General features: G+C 37.6%; 1 protein-coding gene across 8 annotated transcripts in view; it reads right to left on the bottom strand.

Moving 5' to 3' along the window:
- The window catches only part of PUM2 (pumilio RNA binding family member 2), a 76,408-nt gene that overhangs the window by 34,053 nt on the left and 17,078 nt on the right, over nt 1-25,277 (bottom strand). For 5 of the 8 annotated variants that reach the window (XM_042032890.1, XM_042032885.1, XM_042032887.1 and 2 more), the window contains exons 2-10: nt 17,847-17,915; nt 11,793-11,898; nt 11,312-11,499; nt 10,504-10,676; nt 7,220-7,490; nt 6,829-6,922; nt 4,834-4,959; nt 3,524-3,663; nt 1,686-1,824 (exon numbers count right to left, since the gene is read on the bottom strand). In XM_042032890.1, coding sequence (XP_041888824.1) covers nt 1,686-1,824; nt 3,524-3,663; nt 4,834-4,959; nt 6,829-6,922; nt 7,220-7,490; nt 10,504-10,676; nt 11,312-11,499; nt 11,793-11,898; nt 17,847-17,897 — 1,288 coding nt within the window. In that variant the 5' untranslated portion in view covers nt 17,898-17,915. Of the gene's footprint in view, nt 1-1,685; nt 1,825-3,523; nt 3,664-4,833; nt 4,960-6,828; nt 6,923-7,219; nt 7,491-10,503; nt 10,677-11,311; nt 11,500-11,792; nt 11,899-17,846; nt 17,916-21,549; nt 21,684-25,277 lie in introns of all 8 variants that reach the window. The other 3 variants (XM_042032886.1, XM_042032888.1, XM_042032889.1) reach the window with 2 other exon arrangements.

The following is a 25,277-nucleotide window of genomic DNA, read 5'->3' as shown; positions in this document are numbered from 1 at the left end:
TCTGCTGGGGTGCCTCAAGGGAAAAACCCCGGGACCCTGAGCCCGCTTTGCCCTGCTGGGAGCCAGGGCGTGGCTGCCCTGCTCCTGCTGTTCCTTTGCCACTGCTCTGAGCCTTTGCTACACTGTAGCTCCACACCCCCTGCCTACCAAGACCTCCCGGGGTTCCCGCTGCAGCTGTGGAGTTTGATGTATCTCCTACACTTTCCTGCTGTTCCAGCTTGCTGCTTCCAAGATTGGCTGAGATACCCGGACTGGCTCCCCAGGGGGTTTGCGAAGCTTTTCTTCCATCCCTTCCCGGGATCCCAGGGCACCAGTGCCGTGTGCTCCCCGAGCTCGCTCCGGAGCGCCCCCTGCAGCCACGGGGGAACCATCGCACCTGCCCTGCTCACCGGGAGCCGCCAGCGCCCCTGCCGGCTGCGAGCGGAACTGCACCCGAGGGGAAAGGGCCCGACAGCCGAGAAGGCTGGGACTGGGTTTGTGGTTCTGTTTGCTGTTACTGCCATAGTTATTGTTGTTTGTTTGACTTGTTTTATATATATACACACATATATATATGTAAAAAACTGTTATTCCTATTTCTCATATCTTTGCCTGAAAGTCCCCTTAATTCCAAAATTATAATTTGGAGGAAAGGGGGTTACATTTTCCATTCCAAAGGAGGCTTCTGCCTTCCTTAGCAGACACCTGTCTTTCAAACCAAGACAGACCTTTGCTCAGTATCCCCTTCAGGTAAATGGTTACCAGAACTTGAATGAGTGCTTAGAAGGAGCCATGGTGGAGGGAGAGATGGATGAAGCAACAGAATCTCTCAGTCAGTGAAATACGGACACAAGCACTGGTTTACAAAACTCCCACCAGTTTTGATCTTTGAACTCTCCCGATTTAAGTTCAATCAGTCACTAGGACAGCCAGAGAAAATTCACACCAAGCTAGAGTTTCCCCAGACTGTATATATGGACAGGTACCGCTACTGCAATAAAGATCTTATTCAGACGAAAAGAGAGGAAATTAAGAGATTGAAGGAGAAAATGGTGACTCTGCAACAGGAACTGGAAAGGTACATGGAATATGGCTCTGGCCCAGCCTGCTTTCCGGTGCCTGACATGCTGCAGTACATGCTCGAGTTCATTGCTACAAAGCCAGCTGTGGCTGTTTCCTCTGCTCAGAGCTCTCAAACAACACTCCTGCACTCCCAAGCCAAGCCTCATGTTTTGGACGTGCTTTCACAGCCAAACGGCATACAAGAAAGGACCGATACTAGGATTGAAGATGAAGCATTCTTTGTGGCAAATTCTTCGCAGCAGCAAAACTCCAGTATGGAGGTCCAGCCTCCTGTTTCACCAGCAGAACTGTCTGAACGTCCAGCTCCTCACGTGGTCTCCGACGAAGAGCTGAACCTGGTTCAGATGTGTCTGCAGTGATGGAGAAATGAGATTGAACAAGACATGCAAGATCTGAAGGGAGTCTATTGCCAGAATCAACCTGTCCATCGAACAAATGTACTGTGACCCTCTCCTCCAACATGTTCCCTATCGCTTGCACGCAGTCCCGGTCCATGAAGGGCAAGCAAATGCCAGGCACTACTGGGCCTTCATATATGACCAGCCTCGGAAAAAGATGGCTCAAGTACAAATACAATATTGTTACCTTCAGTGAGTCTTGTAATCCACTCATAACATACATACCTGGCATGCCTGTAGCAAGACCCTGACCAAAAGCCAAAGCTGGATTTGCTGCTGCAGCTGCTGCAAGTGACTCTGCCTGCTGCCCTTGCTGCCCCTGGTTGGGAGTGAGCGGGCGCTGAGTTGCTCCAGCTCGCAGGACCTGCAAAAGGCCGACACAACACCCCTTCCTTAAAAGGTAAGGAAGCCAATCTATTATGTGCTAACAAAGGTCTAGAACAGTTGCTTTGAGTATTTGATGCCTCATAGCCCCGATTTTCATTTCGGGAATACTACACCTTGTTGGTTTCAAGGATATACACATACAAAGAATAAAAGGTATATACTATTTTGCTGACAAACGTGACCATAAAGTACCTGCCCTGCTCTGGACAGCAGGACTCCTTTGTTCCATCAATGGTAATGAGTATAAAGGAAGGAAGAAAATATGTAAGAGTGATACATTTTACAACCTGCATTATTTATTAACTGAACACCTGACCTTCCTTGATAAACACATTTGCTTACATTACTTCCAGGCAGTTGAATTATGTAAATCTGAGTGTTTCAGCACTTGTAGTAACTTGCCTAAATAACTAACACTCCACTGCCAACAGTGCTGTAAATAATGCACCCACTAAGTTTTAAACATTCACATAACACTCCATCACCATGCAACAGAGGCATATTTTACTATGTTCTGAGAACGAATCTCCGGGAATCTGATTGAAAAGCAATCTAAATTCTTGCAACTACTCTATTTCTCTTGGTTAAAATCAACTTTATCAGGTCCAAAATAAGGAAGAAATACAATTCACAATATACTCCCACATAGAATTGCGTATGTAATCTGCATAAATCGGATATTAATTTTATAGAGAAAACAAAAAGACACTGCAGAGACGATATACATTCAGTTACCAATGCAGGTCACTGATAAAAACAATCAGTAGGAAGAAATATCCACCGGAATATAAAAACAGTGATGAAACCTCTGGACTTACATGGTAACTCAGACTTTTTGTATTACATTTCTAAGAATGGCATTGAAACTAACCATATTGCTGGTAAAAGATTTGAAATATTTACATTAATTCAAGTGTAAAGTTATTGTAAAATTTGGTGTTTTCCTTTGTCAAAATTGCCATTTACTTATACTGAAAGATCATAAAATAGTTTAAAAATGCATCCAGAGTAACAATAGAAAATTATCATTTTTTTAAAATTACTTAAAGAAATGGAAATTTCAACAAGTTCTTGTAACAATTGCTCACTCTTGCTTTACCAAAGCAAAAATACCATATGGCACATGGTGATGCGGCAATACAATTAATGTCACAGAAAAATAAACTGGGCAATCCTTCCTCCCTATGAAGCAACAAAACTACTGATAATAGCTTTATTTCCTTACTTTTTTCCCCTAATTTTTGAAGAGATAAAAATGTGTAACATTCAATTTTCCAGCTAATTTATAAAAACACAATCAATTTCTTCCCAAGCTTAAAAGAAACAGTATCCTCCTAAAATTACCAATTATCTTTTCATTCCCATATGTCAGTTTTCTAGATTAAACTTTACAATAATTTAGTACACAGGAAGCATTACCTACACACACACACAACAGCACAGCAACCTGAATGAAAGGAACCATTTTTAATGCTTATTGCTTTAAGAAACGAGACTGTAAAATAACTTTAACATGGTGTAAGACAGTGTCAATCACTAAGAAAATTGAGAGTTTTTAATATTCATTTATTATATGATAAAATGCAACATCTGAATGACGTAAAATTTTCTAGCAGCTGACCCTTACACACTGAAATGTTAAGGTAAGGCACCTCTGCTTTTCATGCTGTACGTACCGGTTGCTGTCCCTGCTGTGCCTGGGAAGCTGCTTGCTGATTTGCTGTGGTATTTGCTGCTGCAGCTTGCTGCTGGAATAAATTGGCTGGATACACTCCCCACGGAACACCATAATACTGAGGAGGAACCACAGCAGGACCTAAAACCAGAAAGCATGATTATTCCATCTAGTGCAGCTGCTTAAAATACTGTTTGCAGCATCCCTCATTGATCCATCTTCTCAGTGTCAGAAGAGAAATCAGTTAAAAAGAAAGAATTCCCATACTAGCTAAAATGAAACATGAATACATACAGGTTAATTTTAAAAATTCACACCAAGTCATATCTCCTCTATGAAAAAATGAATACCCTTGTGAGACTCAGATGACAAAGAAAAACCATAAAGCATTCAGAGTCTGTGTACCAAAGAACACTCAAAATCAGTTTTCATGGCTGGAAGAAAAGATAATTTCAGAACATCACAGAATGAACAAAATTTATCCTCCTGATAGTGATGTACTGAGACTTCGATCATCTGTGATTCCTCCTTTCTGTATGATGCCCTTGCTTAATAAACACAACTATTGCCTTTGCCTCCCTGCACATACATGACGCCCTTCAAAGTGGGTGCACTTAGCTCTTCCAGTCTATTGATGAAGAACCTGTAGAAGAATAATCTCTCTGTATCATGGCATTGCACCTCTAACACATTAGGTGCATGTCTTTTAGTTTTTTCTACTGCCTTCCCCGTGAAACCAAGAGGTGGAAACAAAAGGGTTTTTTTAAAATGTTATGCTCAAGTCTGAGCACTAGCTGGGACTTGAATACTCAGTCATGTTTTTTCAGTGATATCTAAGAGCTTTTTAAAGAGTTTTTACTGGGCTTGGAGTTTCTCTGTTGGCTGGGCCTTTTAGCATGCTGGAGACCATCTTTATTCTCATGCCCACTGGGAATGAGAAAACCTGGAATTAGAAAATTAATGCACTGAATAAAAAACATACAAGGAAAGGTTAGCTGTCTCATCTTTCAAAAATAATACATACTATTAATGTCAGGTGCACCTTTTCAAGGATAAACACTTTTAGAACAGAAAAAAAGCTCTAATTTTTGTATATGAAAGTCCAGTAGCAACAGAAACTCAGAATCCATATATAACAAACTGAAATTCTTTCTATTTTAGTAAAAACTTTCAAAATGGCAATATTCATTTTCCCGCCAGTCTCTCCTTACTAGAACTACATTTGCAGAGAATAAACAGGACAGATTTAACTTTTTTTCTCTTTTCATTCAGTTGAATTATCAAGACAGACACTTTCTAGTGTCCAGTTACCTGCTAGGGTAGCTGCTGCAGCTAATCCAGCTGCGGTGTACGGGTCAGTCCCTGGAGGAGCAGCGCTGATAATATATGGGTTTGGCACAAAAGCAGCTGGGGCCAAGCCTGCGGAGAATACGCCTGCTGCAGTAACAAACAGAGTTTCATTACAGCCAACATTCTTAGCAAGCACCATCATATTCACACCACCCAAATCACATAGCCTATCTGTTAAAATCAGAACTGCTTGTACTTTGGAAGCTTTTAACAGTAGGTGCATAATTACAGAAACAAACACTTCTATGTCTTCTCACCAGTTCTTTCTTAGTAATCCCAAGGCCTAACAGCTTTGTTTTTTTGGATCTACAGACTCCAAGGAGATTTATCTCGTATGTGTCTATCCACCCTTATACAGAAGGGATTATTCAAAGTGGAATTTAACTTGCCCAACTCCTAACTATCTGAAAGTTACACTAATCTTGCAACAACATCTGCAGCAGACAAGTCATCCAGTGTCTGAAGTGAATCAGCCAGATGAAATGAACCACCTGCTAGAGACAAAAGCCTCTCTTCACTGACAATTAAGAAAAAATTCAACCAGCTAGTTTAAGTCTGATACCTAGCTTTTAAAAAGCCACTTATGAGATACTAATTTTACTTCCAAGAATCCTAATTTGATAGAGGAATTGTAATGGAAAGAGCCAACTGCAGAAACTCAGGCAAACAAAGCATCGCTATCCAGAGTTTCCCCCATCAGTCGGGTTCACTTACTTTATCCAACACTGAGTCAGCAACTGCTGCAGCAAGCAATGCACATCAAACTATATCCCTCCTTCCAAAAATTTCTTGATAAATTTCTATTAATATGCACATCAGAAGAGTCTGCATTTTAAAGAGGAAAAATTCAGCTGACTACTCAGTCAGCACTTCACACGAAGTAGGGGCTTCTCTGCAGTTTAGAAGTCAAAGACAGGACCTGTGGACTCACACAAACAGCTCTCAGCCTGTACTCATCAGCTACGTAACAGTGATGAGCTCCCACTTTTCAGTCCCAACTACGGGTTGCTGATCCCTGTCTGAGCAGCCCTGATGACCTACCTAAACAAGCTGGTGGGAAAACTTATTAGCAGGAGAGCACAGACACAAGCCACTGGAGATGCTTCCGACTTCTGCCTGCCCTTCTGATCCTGAGAACCCTTTTTTTCTCACAGAGGAAAGAGATTAGTGCACACATGTCAATAGCCCAGTGGAACTGGAGAGGGTGGAAATCTTTAAACCCTGACTATCTCCCTTCCTTAAACAAGGAATTGCTTCCATGTGTGTTCCAACCTCCCTCCCCTAAACACCGACAGCTTCCCCACAGTGGAAGATAAACTTGTTGTCACGAAATAAAGCCTCCTTGTTGAGTTGCAGCACACGAGGAACTTTATTCATTTAACTAACTCATTGAACTAAACGGACTGAAAAAATGCCTGCTAAAGAATTAGCTCTATCACAAAGGTACCTGCAAGAAGAAAGAGCTGCTTAAATGGTGCCATTAACAAGGAAAAATTAAAACTTAATCAACACAACAGTATGATTTCAAAATTCTACTCTACAGTGGTTTTTAACTGGATTACTAAAAATACTAAACTGCAATAGAATCTTAGAATTGCATATTGGTTTTTAGTATATAAAGCTAGTGTTTCTATTACTGCTTATAGCAGTAAACATTTTTAACTTTTACTCCCATCAAAATTCAACTACTATGCTACAGAAGCAAATATAAGTTTTATTTCTTTGTATAAAAGAAATAAAACTGCTCAAAGGGGAAAATTTACAACAGAAAACCTCCTCTAAGGACAGTACAGTCATAGGCAGCCTTTCTGAGCAGTTTTCATGAGAACCACTACAACGGGCCAAGTGATCAGTACCTATCTGAGTGAGAAGACTGTGGGTAAATGGATAGGATTCTATCAAAGCAACACACCCCCTTTTGCCAGGGACACTTGCTGTACTGTACAGAAACCTCACCTATGTGCGGCTGCTGAGCTGCAGCCAGCGCATATTGCTGCTGCTGGGCTGCTGTCAACTGCTGAACAGTCAGAGCATTAGTCCTCTGGAAAAGCTGTTGGAAAAAAAACCCAAAAACAAAGGCATTTCAGTTTTCAAAAGTCAGGGCTATAATATACTTGGATTTGTTTACCAAAAAAAAAAAATAAAAATTCAAACCAAGCTTCTGTAATAGCAAGTTACTAAACTAGAAAATTATGCAACAATATTCTTCTAGATTAATTATACAGTTATTTGCCCTTGACTAAGTCACAGACAAAATAATATTCAATGCACTGTATGTTGAAATGACTGATTATCAAAAGGATAATCAACAACTTAAAGGATCAGTTTGCCACAGTCCATTACTAACCTGCTGCTGAGAATTGTAGTCAAAAAGTCCTACAGTAGCTCCTGAAGAGTCCATTTGTACCTGATTGCCAGGATAGTCAAACTGTAGAGAATCAAGACCAACTTGTTCCATGGCATCTAGATTCTGATTTTCTGGATTTGAAAATTCTTCTACCAAAGGCTTGTGGGCTGTAGGATTGGGAAGTGGACCTAACCCTTCTGTGGTGCTGGGATTGGGGCCCAGGCGTTCAGCTACTTCTGTTGGAGAGGCTTGTCGACTTCCAGGGGTACGACTGTTGAAAACAAATTCAACATACACTCTTCAGTCTTAAATAAAGCTGTCCATGGACAGAGTACAGCATTTCTACTTTAAAAGCAGCTCTGAACTCAAGCGACTTTACAAAGGGAAGTGACAGACTCATTTTAACATTTTCAACCAGCATGCATTGATGGCTCAAGGAAAAGGATGCATTTAACTCTAAAGCTTTTTTTTTTTTTTTTTTAACGTTTAAGACTGACTATGCAGCTCTTCAAATCACTTGTGAGAAAAACAAACTCATCTGTGAGGCTGTTTTGAGTCAAATGGAGTGAATTGTGGTCACCTGTGAATTCTGGGATGTCTATTGTATTTTGGGAGTGATGTGAAACGTACTGAAGAGAAATTAAAAAAAAAAAAAGAAATGGCTAAGGACATTTCATGCCAAAGAACAGAAAGACACAGCAAAATTTCAACTGGAAAGGACAAACATACAATATAGTAACCATTTTTCACATCTGAAAAGCAAACAATATATTTTTACCTTGAGTAAAATGAACTAATAACCGCCTCGTTTAGCACATGAGTAAAACATTTAATTTCCTACACAACTCATTTAATAGACTATACTACAGTGATGATTGGTGGGGAAAAAAGTGTTTCTCATATAATCCTGAATAGAATATACAATATCATAGAGACATTATTACATATAAAAGCTGAATTGCTCTCTCATCTGACTGGCAGTATTAATCATATTCCCACTGAATACAGGGGACTTTTTGTGCACCTATAAACACCTACAGGCAAACACATGAAGGCAGATATCAACAGTGTCACATCCTAAAGAGATTCCCAACACTGTATTTGGTTAGATTTAGGTTACCTTAATTTGGTGTGGTACCCCACCTTCTGTGGGAGGCCATACTGTTTAGGCTATTGAGTTTTACTGGCAAAAATGTAAGTTAATTACTAGGAAATAGTTGTGTGAGAAAATCTACAATCCTCTAACATTATTGTGTTGGCAGAACTTTATGATTATATATTGTTTATCAGGAAATGTAAAACTTCTAATTAAGTTTGCTTTACTTGTGAAAACTGGGCTCAAATACCAAAGGAAGAACCTTATGTTTATTCCAGCAGTACAGTGCCAGACCAGTTCACTGTAATTCTACGTCAGAGACACAGACTCAGTACTACCTGTTCTCCTTCCTCTTCGGGGCTCCAAAGCCAAAGTATCTGCTCCTCACTGAAGCACACGACTAATGCAAAGAAATCTACTAGTACTTACGTAATGGCTGATACCAACACTTAGGTCTGTACAGCTAGAAATCAGCCTTTTAGGGAGTTTATTGCAGCAACACTGTATGATTTATTACCCTGGACAAAATATTTCAAAGAAAGTAGGAGTTTTTTGACTAGAGGTTTTTTTAATGTAACAAGCAACCTCATGACAATTGTCTGTAACATACTAGCTTACCATCTAAGCATCCTAGCAAGCAAACATGTCTTGCTCCAAAACTTGAGTTTAAAGCCAGTTAATATTTCCTATTTTTCCCAAGTTAAATACAGCATCAACAAAGTGAAGAACAAAAGGAAAAAAGGCAGTTATTTCAGTACATACTTTAGTTTAAAAACGCTACAAGTACAATAAAAATACAAGGAGGAGGACAGGATGAAGTTTGTTTGTTAATACTTATGATTAACTAATACAGGTTGCTCCTTATATTGGTGCTGTTCTGTTGCTATAGTTAAAGTTGTGTCAATACTTCAATTATAAACCTCTTTTTGGAGGGATCTATACCACCACTTTATATGGCCCATTTCATTTAGAAGGCCTTATTTTTTTTTTTGAGAGGTTTACTGGCTTTGGATGCTTTTTTGCATTTGTGTATTTTTTAGTAACTTCTCTCTTTAAATAATACAGAAGGTACTTTACAAACACCTATTTCAAAATTGAAATAGATACTGGTGAAGAAAAGCAGGACACAAGTTATTCTGTACTTTTGATGTGTAACATTGAAGGGAACTCAGTTTATTGTGTGCATTGCAGCAATCATCTGAAAGGAGCCAATGTGAGCTCTCTGGTATGCTTGGTATTACATTATTTTCAATGATACCTCTTGAAAAACAGACTTGAAGAATCCCTCCTTACCCTCAGGTAAACACATTTTTTAAAGGGTAGGAAACACTTGCGTATGGGATTCAAACATGCATTTTAATATACTTGTTCAATAATGAACTAAGGAAACCACAACTATCTGGTCATGTTTATCACATTAATACAAATTTATGAGCAGCACTCTAGTTCTCTATGTTTTTAATTCTTCTATATGACATTTACAAATGCATCACAGTTATTCAAAAAAGAAAGATTAGCCCTTAAAAAATACCCAATTTAAAATGCAGTTTAGTATTAAAAAAAAAAAACAAACCAGATTGGCTGTGCTGTCATGTTAGAGTTCACTGTTCAAAAGCTTGAGCTTGGTCCAGTCTTTTTATCCCTACGACACACAACCAAACCACAACACCATTCCATAGGTGACATTTAACTATATGAACAGGAAAATACATTGTTCCACCTTAGTCAAAGATATGGTTTCTATAAAGACTTATGGGGAAATGATTAGTTGTGTTAGGCTGTGGCATCCACTAGCAAACTCCGAAGGAAAAGTTAAAATTCTGTAGGACTTACTCTCTACAAGAACACTCAGATGCAAAAGTTAGAGTATTAAAAAGAAGCGGAGAGAGAAAGAAATTTAGTGTGACATAAAAAGGGTTAAAGTTTTCATCCCTCTTTAATTCACGACATTCAGAAGGCACCCGTTTACTTTTAATAATTAGTATGTTCAGATGAATTTGTCTCATGAGAAGTGACACACACAATAATGACATCCTAAGAAACATGTGGCACGGTGGGAAAGGGAGGACTTGAGGGGGGAAGAATCAGTCTGCTGCTGGGTAATGTTTAAAGCTGACACACAAACCAGAATTGTAATAATGCCCTTAAGAGACATGCTCGTCTTCTTGAGAAACAGTTAAAAGCTTACTTAAAATCTTTGCAATCGGCATCCATTCCATTTGGCAAACCTCTGCCATTTATTTTAGTAACATCCTCATCATCTCCTTGTTTAAGATCTCTGTTTTTGTCCTCCTCAAATGGAGAAGCCTTGCCTTTCTGATCTCCTTTCTCAGGTCCATCTGTTTCAGCATCTCTAGTGCCCTGAGGAAAAAGAATCTGTTTGATTCTGAATATTGAACAGAACACAATAGGAGCACCACAAGGTGACCTAATTCTACACTACAGTGCACATAAACAATACAAACGGTTTGTTGTCAATGAAATTGCATTTGGTGGGTAACTTGGTCATCAAGTTTCAGCCACATGCAATTAATAACTGCCAAAATGTGAAAAGGAATGCCAAGATTTATAATGGAAGAGCTAACTCAACCTTAACTATAGCGGTGCTGTTAAAGCAGTAACACTTTGAGTTAGACAGAAGTTTATTTTATACAGTTAAAACATCCACTTACAAAACAAACCCGCATGAAAACATAGAACAGGAAGATCTAGAATAAATCTCATCACACATTTTAAATTAAGCCATTTGCAGTCTTTTTCCTACCTTTAAATAAAGTTTTTAGGAAAGCAGTTTAAGACACCTATATATAGTTATGATTCCCAAACCACTTCCCTCTTCCACCCCCTTGAACCAAGGAAGACAGATAGAAACTAGACACTTCCTTCTAAAAAAAAAGTGTTAAAAAAGAAAAACAGACAAAGAGAATAGAAAATATAACCATGTTACCACGACCACAGGAGGTAACTAGACAAGCTTAACACACTGCATTACTTACAAAAGCTCCTTTCCTAAACCGGGAATCCAATTTATCAGCTGGAGAGGAACTTAACACATATTCTACCATGCTCACTCCAAGGCCACCACTTTCTGATCGCGGAGACAATACAGCATTTACTTCACTGTTTCCATGAAAACCCTGTCCAGGCTTTCTCTGAACCATAATAGGTTGGGACATAGAATGGTCTGTTAAAAACAAATAAGTAAATAAAACTATTGTATTTTATTAAATACAACTTGTAATGTTTTTGCATTTCATTACAACAGCAATATGAAGACAAAAAATTAAATTAAATAAAAAAATCCAAATCACAGTCTCAAAAAGTGTTATTGAAACACAATCAGCATGCAGGATACATTTTCACAACTAAAAGGAAAATAAAATTTAATACACAGTTACATTTTGGATAATAATTTGCTTTGAAATAACATTGAGTAATTACGACTGATTTTTCACTACATATAAAACAGTCACTTACGAGGAGTTCCCCATGCAGTCTCTCTCCACTCATCACCAAGGAATATCCCTTTTTGTCCATCTTTTGCTGAATCATCAGGTTCCCAAAACTTTTTGGCAGGTAAAAGCTGTTAAGAAGAGAAGATGGTTTTATTTAAATATGCTTGTAAATGGGAAAAACCAGCAATACTATAAAGAGGATGATCAAGTAATTAGTCTTAGATCATGGAATCATAGAATGATGTGGGTTGAAAGGGATCTTATCATCTAATTCCAAGTCTCCTGCCATGGGCAGGATTGCCACTTTTTGAGCAGGTTCCTCAGGGCCCCATCCAACCTGGTCTTGAACACTTCCACGGATGGGACAGCCACAGCTTTTCTGTACAACCTGTTCCAGTGCCCCACCACCCCATACAGTAAAGAATTTCTTCCTTATATCTAATCAGAAATCTCTCCTCTTTTAATTTAAAACCACTCCCCCTCATTCTACCACTATCTGCCCTTTTAAAAATTTGCTCTGCCTCCTTTTTTGTAAGTTCCTTTCAAGTATTGTAAGGCTGCAATGAGCTTTCCTGGGAGCCTTCTCTTCTCCAAGCTGAACCACCCCAGCTCTCTCAGCCTGCCTCCATAGCAGCAGCAGAGGTGTTCCAGCCCTCTGACCTTTGTGGCCTCCTCTGGACCCACTCTAACAAGTCCATGTCTTTCCTGTGCTGAGGACTGATATAAAAGTCAGCTTTCACTAAAGCAATACATATTGCTGAGGAAATCCTAACACTTGAAATCTACTTCCCATTACTGAAGCTAATGCTGTAAAAAAGGAATTCCTAAAATGACCCCAACAGGATTGAGATTCTGAAGTTACAAGGAAGAAATAGAGAATATAGAAGCAGTTGTGAAAAAAAGCAAATCAAATTAATCCCTGTGTTAAATCAAGACAATCCTCTCAGAAGCTTTAACTAACAGTGACTTCTTTCTAAAGACTCAGAAGCTTGGCTGTTAACTAATACTGTGATAATCAGAAAGAGCAGCAGTTCATTGTGACGTTCTCTTCACTTGGAAATGCATCATGTTCCAAATTTTATAAAGTGACTAATACACATGGTACCAAGTCAGCTCCTTTAGACCACAGGACTGTTAAGAATCTGTGACATTCATATGTGAAGTTCCACATACCAGCACTGTCATTTAGATGTATGGGTTTTTTCATTCCTACTTGTAAAACAGAAAGTGTCATGTTAGATCAGGATCATTTCTTGTACTGTCTTCAAGGACAGAAGGACTTAGCGTGACATGACAGAAGCACCACACAAACAAGAATATCTCAAATATTAGCATCCTTTTCGCTTTGATTTTACTACTTTATTCCTCTACCTTTTCTCATCAGTAACAGTACAACTGCCAAACTCTACATGTCATATTTTCTCTACATGTAATTAAAAAACTGTATTCTCAGACTACATATTAGGTACTTTACAAGGTACATCAACAGAGACAAAAATGAAAGCAACTTGCAAAAATTACAGGGAACAAGAAAGCTGCACAATCCATCACATTCACCAGATTCTGTACAATGTAATGCTGTATTTAGAATTTTAAATTTTGTGAAATTAGAAAAAAACCAAATGTAATCTTATGAAACTGTTTGCAACACACAAGTACGTTCCGGAAATTTGCTTCTCCTGCAACTTAAGTGACTAAAAAAAAACCCTTCTGAACTTCACAGCTGCTTAGTATGAGTCTTGATGAAATTAACAGAGTTAGGATATAATATAGATATTTCTTAGTGTAACACTGAAAGCACTTGTGAAAACAGCTTCAAGAAGAGGTGGATAAGATTGCCACTTGCAGGCCCCAGTATTAACACTGCAACAGAGGTGACAAGCACTCCTCTGGACTAACTTAAGGATTGATGTTTTTCTGTGCTGTCCAGAGCTCTTACCAGAAATGAAGGAGTTTGACTAGTTAACCTCAAATCCCTGGACTCCTTACAGAAATTCATTGACACAGAAGGATTCGGGTAGGACGATGATAAACTGCTAAAGCTCAACAAAACTACAAGAGAGTGTTACACTTACTAGAGGTGCTATACTGTCGTGATCTGCCCTGACAGAGATGCCCACTCTCAAATGCATTATAGAATCACCATCAGATGTCAACCAAACATACTTTGTGAGCAGCAAGATACTAAGTTTACCCCAAATTTAAGGGATGAAATTAGCCATCAGATGAAAGAGAAATAGATTAATGGAATCTTATGACTGCTTTTCAACTAAAAGCAGATGATTAGAAAATCCAGATCTGCCTGTGGGATCTACACATTGTTTTTAGCTTTATATTTGTAACAGGTTTGCAATACTACTTAATTTTCATTTTGTAGGAGAGTAGTAGAACAGAAAGCAAGCATTTAATGTTACCTACACAACCTTGGTTTTGGGAATCACATTTTATTTTAAATGCAGTCTAAGCCAATTTCAAGTATGTGTCCAGCTGAGAGCTTTGAAACACATAAGAGAAGGTATCACCACCTAACACAACCTTGTCAGAATAAAACAGATCTAGTATTATCTTGGATGCCATAAAATAAGAATTACCTGAAGTATGCTTACCCTTGAATTAGTAATTTCTACTATCAGACAGACAGGTATGTTCAGACAACTCAGTGCAAGAACAATAAACAAATTTAGATCAGAACATACTGAAATACTGGTTTTGATATCAGCACTCATTCATAGGATTTGGATCAGAGGGAAAACACAGAAAGAAGCAATAATCTTCACTGCAAAAGTACAGGTTGTTTCAGGGGGGATTTTGCTGCTGTTGAGAGGATTTTTTTAGGGTTGGTTTTTTTTTTTTTTCTTTTTGAGGTTTGCCTTTTTTTTTTAACTACTTACTCCCAAATTCCAAACAGATAAATTCAACTGCTTTCAGTCTTCATGTACTTTGGTACACAAAGAATATAAAGTATCTTTACCACAAAACATAATACATCATCCATACTGAGAGGCTAAATTTAAACTACTAAAGATTAAACAGATTTACAGAATTGATTTTCATTAAAATTTCTACACAACAAAGAAGTCCCTCAAATATTTAAATAAATGCAATCTTACAAAGTTAACAATACTGCAACTCCCTGAGAGCCACTGATTTAGATTTATTGACAGATGGATATGACATACACTGCGCTCTTTTTAAATGGATGCTTTAGCTATTGGATTGTCAAATAAGCAGCCTTAGCAGTTGTCAATTATTTTAATTGTGGAATTAAAACAAAAGAAGTACTTTTCAAAAAAAACAAGTGTATTCCTCTTCGACAAGAGGAAAATGTCTTGATTAGTTCTACTGAAAAAGACTTAATCTAGAAGTTATCACAAATGAATACAGGCAGTTAAAATCATTGTGCTTTACTCTTTGATAGCATGTGTTTTCCTCAACATTTTATGCATTTAGTGCAATAAAACACAAATTTTATGAAGATATATCAAATTCTAAGTAAAAATAATGGAGAAGGTTGTTTCTATTTCTTTCTAAACTCTCCCAAAAGTACAGTAAATATGTCTTTTTCAGTATCAGCACTGATCCCTGTTAGGTGTCTCCCAGCTGAACAATGCCCTTTACCACACACAAATAATAATAACCAGTTATGCTAAAGCTGCCTCTTAACCAGCTCTCTGATATGAAACTGCACAGTCTCCATTACTGTCTCTTGCATTAAGGATTTTCAATATTTTTTAAAATTTATTTTTAAGATCAGAAGCTATTCCTACAGAGCTGAATGAACACCTCAGCTGAATTTCTCTGAATGAAGTTTTGACAATAGAAATGAATACTTTGGTCCTAAAATGAACTGTGTGTGCTTCCACCCTGTAAGTTAAACCAACAGACATTATCAAAAGATGATTTATTTTTCTGTTCTGTTTGGCAGTGAGTTTTGTGTGTGCCTGTAGTGGGTCACACTAAAGGTCCTGAAGCCCACTCTGCTTGCCCTGATAGAGCAAACAGATGCCTAGAGAGAAACAGCACCATGTGTTTTTATTTCTTCAGAATACTAACATGATCTTACAGGTCACCATAGATTTTGAGAGCTGAAGCCAGAAGCATCATCTGTGTATAACCAATCTAACATTTTAACCAAGCTAAAATTTTAAGAGACATTCAGAAAAGATGTCTGCAAAACAGACTTCACAGCCTCCTAATGCCAAGTATTGATACCCAGTTGTGCAAAAAAGTATCAATGAGGATTAGAATTATAAAAAAGAAATTAATTTCAGTTCAGAGAAAAATCTTGGCAAACAGAGAAAATGAGGAGGAACATAACTTTCCAATAGCTAGAAACAGTTCAGTTGACATGACCTTTCATACGTTTCAAAGCATATGGAAGATAGCATGTAGAAGCCTACAACTACCAATTCTAGTTTACTTTATAAGGACATTTCCTTTAATATTTTTCAAGGTTATAATCAAAAAACAAGATTAAAACAGCCACGGAATCTATCCCAGAACTACTTTATTGTTGTGCAATACCTTAAGAAAATTACTGAGTAAGTCAACCTAGCTACGTGAGCCTGTATTACCTTAAGATACCTGGAAGACACCATTGAAATGGAAGACAGAACAACGTGGTAAGTGCAGGATCACAATATAGTATCAGTTTCTGACGCTGTAGTACTGTATCAAAACTCTGACTCTCTATGTGTGTTTTTTTTAAACATCTTAACAGATCCACTGAATGTCATGAAAACAAACCAACAGAATCCTAATCATGCAGAAATACATCCCTCCATCTGAGATAACCTAAAATGAAGATTCGCATGAACAGTCATATATACTGTAATTTAATTCCCAGGCATTTGTGCCATCCTGCACTTTCGCTGCTTTCAATCTTTTTAGGGTACTTTGTGGGTGTCAAAAGACCAACCACCACCATGAATTTTACCCATCCACTTTACCACACTGCTGGTACTATCAAAGATACTTCACTAACACTTTTACTTCTCAAAAGCAGTTTTAAGAACTGGGAGGGGAGCAGTGTGGCTAGTCAGGTGTCTAAAGAACAGGGCTTCATCTACCATTGATTTTTCAAATGGGAGATGGTTCAAAGTCAGCACTGGATGATGCAAAAATTGCTGAAAAGCCAAGTGATTGCTTAAATGCTTCATTAAAATTAAAAAAATCAAGTAGGAATGGCCATGTGTCAGCTCAGAAACATTCAGCAACTAGAACACAGCACTTATTTTTCATCATTAAGTTATGGTTTCACAAAGACTTCTATCATCATTTTAAGAAAGTTGGGCTGCAATGTTGTCACTTGTTCAATTATCAACTGAATTAGGTAAATATCCAGCAAGACAAAAGGATCTGTATTTGAAATCTTAGTTCAACACGAAAATTTCTTTACCATGTCCTGTCAGGGCAAATAACCCTAACACTTGTCAATTACTTTCTAAACAGTTCAGGCAACTGCTTTTGAAGGAGCCAAATGATCCTCCATGTTCTTAAATTCCTTCCTCCAACCCCAAAGTACACTGACTTAAAAAAACCCAAACAAATCAAATCAGTCAAAAGAAATAGTCCTTCTTCCCTCCAGCTAAGAATTACGTAACAGCACTCTTCAGTCTGGTTAAAATCTTTTAAGGAGTAATTACCAGTGAAAAAGTAGTAAATTATCACACACTTCTGCTGGGTATGCCAGTTTACTTTTTCTGGAGCCAAACCTTTTTTTTTCAAATCCCAGTCTCCTTGGCTTCTCTGGAGCAGAAAGAAATTGTTCCACTAGCTTAGATACAGTGAGACTGAAAACATGCCTCCTTTCATAGAACGGTACACTCTTACAAAATTCTACCCTTTCACTTCCCTAAAACTACCCATCCTCTAACAAGAATGGCACAGACACAGCAGAACCAGTCAACAACCATCCCAAAGTTCTTTTAGAGTACGTCGTTTCTCTTCACCTTACAGAGAAATAATCAACTTGTTCTTAAGAGAAGCTCTTTGCTTCATGCTGTATTATCTAGACTTCTTAAACTGTATCAGTATTTCCAAACCACCAACTGGATTTTCAGCACGCAATAATTACCTCTCCCATTCCCCGAGATTCTAGGGCAAGAGCTTGAAACTCATGATTCATCTCATCCACAGATCGAACCTGTAGAGGGAAAACCAAAAGAAAAATCCATTAGTCAAATATCATTTCAAAATTAAGAGTTTTCAATACTCCAGAAGATTTCTGAGTATTTAAAGCACACACAAAATATGCTTCCCAATTTAGTCTGAACATGAGTCTAGACTTCATGAACAGATACAGTTAGCAGCCAATTTAATGTACCCTGCTAATATAATAACATACAAGAAATTCCAAGAAACTTTAACAGTTTAATCTCCACATATCTGTACAGATATTGCTCACTATAGAAACGGTGGCCAACATTACATTTGCAATGAATGTGAAAAAAAAAGTGAAATTAAATATTTGGGTATATAAAATCCTTTAGAAAGGGGAGGAGCTGTTGGACACTGTGTTACTCAGTACACCTGGCAGCAAACAAAGAAAACCTCACAAGGCAGGTCACAAAATCTACTAGTAAAAGTGTTGCTTTCTACATCTAGTAACTGACTGCATTATCACAACTCCTCTTGTTTTCTTCCAGGAAATAGCATTTTTCTTTCTCTGCAGGTTGTTCTTTTTTCTGTTGGCTGTAAATATGAAAGGTATTTTACTAAAGTAAGAGTTGCTGCTGCAACAAACCACCACCTTTCTCCATTGCACAGACAAGGCACTGGGCTGATTCTTTTCTGAAAAAATGGTTTCCATAAAGACTTTTCAAAGCCAGGATAAGCTTAGAAAAAAAAAATAAATAAAAAAAGGAAATTCAGAGTTGCTTCTTTCCCTTTCCTTCTCTCCCAGCAGCAACATGTACCAGATAATATTATTCAAGTTCAAAGTAAAATTAGTTTCCCTCCCAACACCAGTCCCTCTTGACGAGTTACTTTCACCAGTAAATCCATCTGCTTACACCAGCCAATAAACCAAACTGAAATTACTCCACACAGCTGATAACACATTACTAACACTTTTCAATAGATCCTCAAATACTAGGCAAAGAACCAATCTGGTGCTTTCAACATTCTGGCGCAAACAACTCTTTCTTAGCATTGCAGAAGTGGCCAACAGATGCTCCATTCTCAAAATTCTACTCCCGAACTATTGTTATTGCCTCAATCACTCTAAGCCATTAACTTCTGAGGTTGAGTGTCTCTGTGCTTTTCACAAAGAAATTTCACAGCTCAAAGAAATAGTCCCTCAAGAAGATCAATATTTTAGTTAAGATGGAGTCTGAAACCACTTCCCAACAATTTCAGTGAGATACTGAAGGGCAAATTTAGTTTCAGACTGAACTATGGGGTAGGCGCATCAGCACACTGGCCTTATTCCAGTAATGCTGACACTTAAGTTAATGAGGTTGATTTTATTCTTTCAAAAACTGAAAGCAGATTTTAACACATCCTTAGAAAAACTAAAGACATTTTTCTTCCAATGAATCAAAAAACAGATTCATGTTTTATGCAAAACTTTTATTAGCGCCAAGAGATAATCAAATATTTGTGCATGCTCATAGAAAATAAAACTGTAGAAGAGCAATTACTTAAAAAGAAAAATCAGAAACTCAAACCTTGAGGACGTCTGAATTTGAATATTACAGTTTCTGAAACATAATTTCTTCTACAGATTGCTGAGAGAGTCAATTATCTTACCTTGGCCACTGCTCATGCTGAGGTCATGCACTTTAGTTTCAGTTACAAACCAAGATTAATTTAGGTACTTCTGTCTCAATATGTAGGTTTTGATCTAATGATCTCTAAGCAAAATTTGCAGGTAGAGCTGGCCAAACTATATTTACCATAAACACTACCCAAATCACTGTTAGATAACAAGCAACCAAGCTTGAAAGACACATACTTTTTTTTGGTTGTGATGGTTTTTGGGGGGGTTGTTTGGGTTTGTTGTTTGTTTTTTTTGTTGGTTTTGTTTTGTTTTAACTTTCAGTGGTGGTGGTTTTATTTGTTTGTGTTTTTTGGTGTTGCAAGACCCTAATACTAAATGCTCATTTTTCACAATTCAGCAAAGTCCAAAACCATGGCCACACACCCTTCCATGTCTCTAAGAAATGACAATCCAAGAATCAGGGTAAGAGCACAGCTAACTCCTTTCTTCTTCTAAGCAGTTCAGAGACCTTACAAGAAACTGAAGTTTTATAAAACTGTAAATACATTTTAGCACACTGAACATTAATTTTGCTCACTGGCTTCTTTCTTAAAAAATATAAACTTTAAGTTAGTGTTATCTATTGCTACCAGCAGCAAGAGAAAAAATAGTCCTTTTGCCCATCAAAAACAACAGCCCACAAGATCCTGTCCCATATCATAAATTTGTGTTTCACAGATCGTTTACAAATTGGAGAAAACACAGGCAGTACCAGTATCTCATGCCTTTCTTCAACACTTACCCAGTCCTATCATTATAACAACAGAAGGAAACATCCAGAATGATACCCAGCTGGATCTCCTAAATATAAAGACACACCCTTTCCCCAAAGGAGAAACTTTGGTTGGGATTACCCATATTACCAACAAGTTTTATTTTCTCTAATTCAATACCAGCATTAACTGTTGCAGTATCCCCACTGCAACATAAATTAACCTAATTCATACGTTCCAGAAATAAATATTTTAACACTTTTTTAAACACAAATTCAGAACATAAACAAAATCCCCTTTTGCTATTTTTATTCATACCCTGTCATCCAGAATAATTCATAACTCAAAAAGAGGCCTGTGGAACATACTGCTCAACATTCACAAGGTTTTTTCTGGTTTTGTTTGATTACATCACTGTCTCATCCCTGGAACTGCTCAAGGCCAGGCTGGATGGGGCTCTGAGCAACCCGGTCTAATGGAGGGTGTCCCTGCCTATGGCAGGGGGTTGGACAATGGTTTCAAACTTCTAATACACATCAGATCATTCCACAGGGGCCCCAAATAATGCACAAACAGATATTACACACCAGAGCCGTCTGTAGGCAAAACAGTTCCTCACATGATGCTGTTAAATAGACAGAATGTCTTAAGCATATTCATGATTTTTTCCCCCTTAACACACCAACAGAAAATTCTCATCTTCTTCCCCTTCCACAGTCTCTAGATACAACATACCAGCATGTTTTAGTCCATTTTTCATCGCAGCATTAGGAATGAGATTTTAACACAAAATTTCCATTTAAAAGCAAAATTATGTTTTAGTAGACTCTTTCTTCCTAAAGTTTACACTTTCTCTCTCTCCATGAAATTTAAAAATAATTTATTAAAAATCTCGAGGCCTACGCAAAACCCTTCCTTTACTCTGTTGAGACTCTCCAGTCCTGCCACCCTTCACCCAAGAGCTTTTACCACTCCACTTGAATGAGCTTCATAACCATAGAGGTAACATTTGATTCAGAAGGGGTTTTTTTGTTCCTTTTCCATGCATGCATGAGAATTTCACCAGATCACCCAGGTGAACTGGCTGAAATGCCACAGGGACAAGCCCACGACATTTGACTTAGGGAAAGCAAGAAGGAGAACCTGGTGCAGAGCAAGGTGGGATAGGAGTATCCACTCAGTGCTGGCTACATGGCAACTCAACTGGTAACATGAAGCCCTGCCCTTGGTAACTCAAGGCAAAATTCAGAAATCAGACTCTTGACTGGAAGTCATCTAGGATTACCACAAGAAACACTGCTTACAGAAACATCCATTTCTGGAATCCAGGCATCCAGATCTTGGGACAACTACTCTCTCAACCCTGAATCTTGCCAGAAATAAGCTTGTAATCATTTTCTTGCAAAAGCGAAGAACAGCCACTTCTTGGAAAAAAGGCCTGTGGAAAATAGTAACAAAAAAATACAGTATCAAAGGATATGACTTTATTTTCTATATCAAAAGTGGTTAAACCAGCTGACCAGAAAGTAGGAAAACCACTTTTTCTGCATCAAGAAATTCCAAATTCCACCCCTCCCCTCTCAGGTGAATACCCTAATCACTGTGACAAAGACATGAAGACACAGCAGCTGTACCTGTGTCCTAGGCCAGAAATTCAACACAAAACACCCAGTAATTACAGCACTGGGACTGGAAAGAAAGAGAAGCTGCTGTTTACATGGCAAACGCTTCTACTTTTTTCTTAATTTTACTGAATTACTTCAATGCAAAATACCCTTCCAGCTGCTTTCCACAGGGATGGCTCTTCTGTAGCATTTATCTTATGTAAGATACATCCTTATGGAAGAGACTTAATACTATGAGCCACTTAAACTATTTTGAAAACCCAATACATAGCAATTCTGCCAGTCCTCCATGAAGTTAAACACTGTAAGTCATGTCAGACACTTGACTAGACATTTAAAAAACTCCCAAAAAGACAACCCACCAAAAACCTTTCAGATAGGTGGCCAACTTGAAATTACTAAATAAAAATAATATTTTTAACAAAAATACTAGACAGAAATCTAGAAGAGATTCATAACAACGGACAAGAAAGGAAAACAACCAGCCTAAAGTGCACATCTCCTAACCTGTTACTGCAGTAAAGGGCTGTATATAGAGATTTCTACTACATAATATTTTTGCCAAAATTACCTAGAGGCCAACCCACAATGCATCCAGATAACAAGAGCTGTTGAGCAGCTGAACAGGCAACTACTAGAAGAACAACTGAACTGTTTTGTACACTAAACACCAACTATTTTCTGTAACATTAAAGAAAACAAGACATTTGTTTGATTCAGCAAAGTCCAAAACCATGACTTTTTAGCAGATATATCTTCTCATACCTCTTTGAAGCATCAGGGAACCAAGGGTTCACTTACTACCAAACTGGCTAATGAAAGTTGCTGCTCCCAAGTAATTCAAAGTCAACAGGTGCCATGTTTTGATAAGAGGCAACATTTTCTGAGGGCCACATGGAACAGTAACACAACTGAAAACTTCACTAAATACTCCAAAATGTCCAGGCTCCTTAAGCAGTCCAAATAAAAGAGGTGTTTGGCACTGTTAGGTACTTCTGACAAAAGACTTAGGGAACCAATTTTAAGTCCTAACAAATAGTTCTATGGTTACAAGCCCAGAAGTATAACGTCTTCCTCCAGTAAGCACTTAACAATTTTAATTTTCACTGTGTTAAAATAGTGTTCTAAAATCAACTACAACTTCTGCAGGCAAGTGAATAATTCTTCAATTGCAGTATTTTTGGCTTCTTAACTCATTCTCAAGACTGAGTTGTACTATACTTCTGCACTCTATGACCCTTAGTACATCCAAATAGTCTAACAAAACCAAATTTCTCAATTTAGTTGGCTTGACTCAGCAATCACTCTGGATCTTAATGTTCTTGTGCTTTATTTCCTTGTGAACTTTGTATTGTAGTTTGAGAAGCAATCCTAGCAGCACTGAGAACGTTGACAATGACAGAAATGAAAAGAGCAAATTTTCAGGTGGGGTTTTCTGCAGCCCATTAAAGGGGCAAAGGAATATACTCAGCAAGAGCACAGTCTAGCCTGCTGAAAAAGCCAACTCACAAAGCAGCAAGGTGATCCAAAGAGCCGACCAAATTCTTTGCTTGTTTTCAATAGGAGTATCAAGAATCTCGAAGCCTACACAGAGCAGAAATAAATTACCTAGATTTTTATCAACAGCATGTATAAATATGCATATATATGTATATGTTATATCTATGTCAAAGTATGCTGGACAGTATCTCAAAAGTCACCATCAAGTCTGGAAAATACTGATTTACTAGCATAGTCTTCTGCCAACAGACGATACAGAGAAATTATTATTATATCATCACTCTCCACCAAGAAAAGCACAAGAAAATGATGGACATCTTGCCCCCTGTTTCAGAACTACACGATGGTTCATTGGCCTAAAAAGCCAGCTGTGGACTCCAGGAAGTTGCTCCCCCTAAAAATGAACTCTTCTATCATGTAAGAAACTTGCCTCTTCATTGCACAGGCTTTCATGATTCTCTTTCCCACCCAATGAGTTCAATCTTTGCCCTAAGACCGGCAGAATGGTTTGTACAGGTTTTCCTAAACTACTGTCAAACGTCCTCAAGCTCAGGATTTTAATCTGTGCAACCAAATACTGGCAGAGCTACCAGGCTCACATAAATTAATAATGTGTCTGTATCAAAACCTGATTTCATAACTATTTATAACAGTTACACAGTTTGCTCCATTTGAAAAGCTGAAGTCATATATTCCTACATAAATAGGGCATATAGTTTATACTAAATAACCTTAGCAGGTTTCTCAGTTTTTTAATTGTGTAAGAAATTATCCATTCAAAACAGTTTCTAAGAAATGTACAGCATAGGAGGGAAGGTAACAGACATTTGCAAAACAAAAATCTAGAAACACGGTAAAAAGTATATAATTTTACAAAATGGAAGAAAAAAATCCCATAAAACTTGTCCAGTAAAAGCTTCTGTAAACAGGAAATTATTTACAAAATTTAATTAGAACAATTGATTAAAATAATATTTCCCATACACTGCTTAGCTTATTATTTAAATGAGCTACAAGAAAAAGTAATTCTTTAAAAAAAGGGAGCTGACTGGTCCTTTACTGCTCGGAAATCAAACTGAAGAATTATTTTTATACAAGAAAATGTATAGGTTTAATCTTCAATATGAAATAGTTTAGGTATAAATCCCATGTAGTTTGGTGAGACTCTTCACACCTTCCTCTGCTGCACACATTATTCTGCGACTCTCACTCCAATGTTCCTTCATAAATACACCAGAAACAAAAAAAGAAGGCACTAAATATATCCAGAAGTTTGAAAACAAAGCTGCGAAATGAAATTTGAGTTGCAGTTTCTGTCTAAACATGCTTAATTTAATTGGTGCTGATTACTTATATGCACATGACTAAACTCTTTTTTTCCAAATTTTTAAAATCTACACTTCTTGTTAAGCTGGTTAGTCAGCATCACCTTTCTGGTAGCAGTAGAAAGTGCTAGAGGTGGTGTAACAGAAGTTTAGAAGCATTTATGAGCCAAATTTCTAACCACTATTATTCTGTTCTGACAGAAAGGCTCTGCCAGTGAGTAATAACTGCACAGCTACTTCTATACCGAAGCATGACATTAATTTGATGTGCTGCTGCTTTGAGACGTCACCCTTCATTACTTCATCATTTGCTCTCATTCAAAAGCTTTATTTAGCAAATTAAAAAACTTTTAAAAATCTTCAAGTGCTCTCTAAGCAATATGCTACAAAAAAAGGCTTAAAACTTTGCCTTTTCTGAAGGCAAATCTGAAGATGAAAACTCTGTATAAACCCTAAAGATATCTACACACAAGCAGGAACTAGGAACAGTTTATCTCAATGTATTTTGTAATGATTAATGAAACATAACTTTCATTCTAATAGAGTTGTCAAGCTTTTCTTAAAAGTGTTAACAAGAACTGG

Source organism: Corvus kubaryi, unplaced genomic scaffold (assembly GCF_017639235.1).
Source record: "Corvus kubaryi isolate FWS band 111438036 unplaced genomic scaffold, C.kubaryi_AGA036_p1.0 37354, whole genome shotgun sequence".
Classification (NCBI taxonomy): domain Eukaryota; kingdom Metazoa; phylum Chordata; class Aves; order Passeriformes; family Corvidae; genus Corvus; species Corvus kubaryi.
This window is presented reverse-complemented; position numbering and strand designations above follow the sequence as displayed.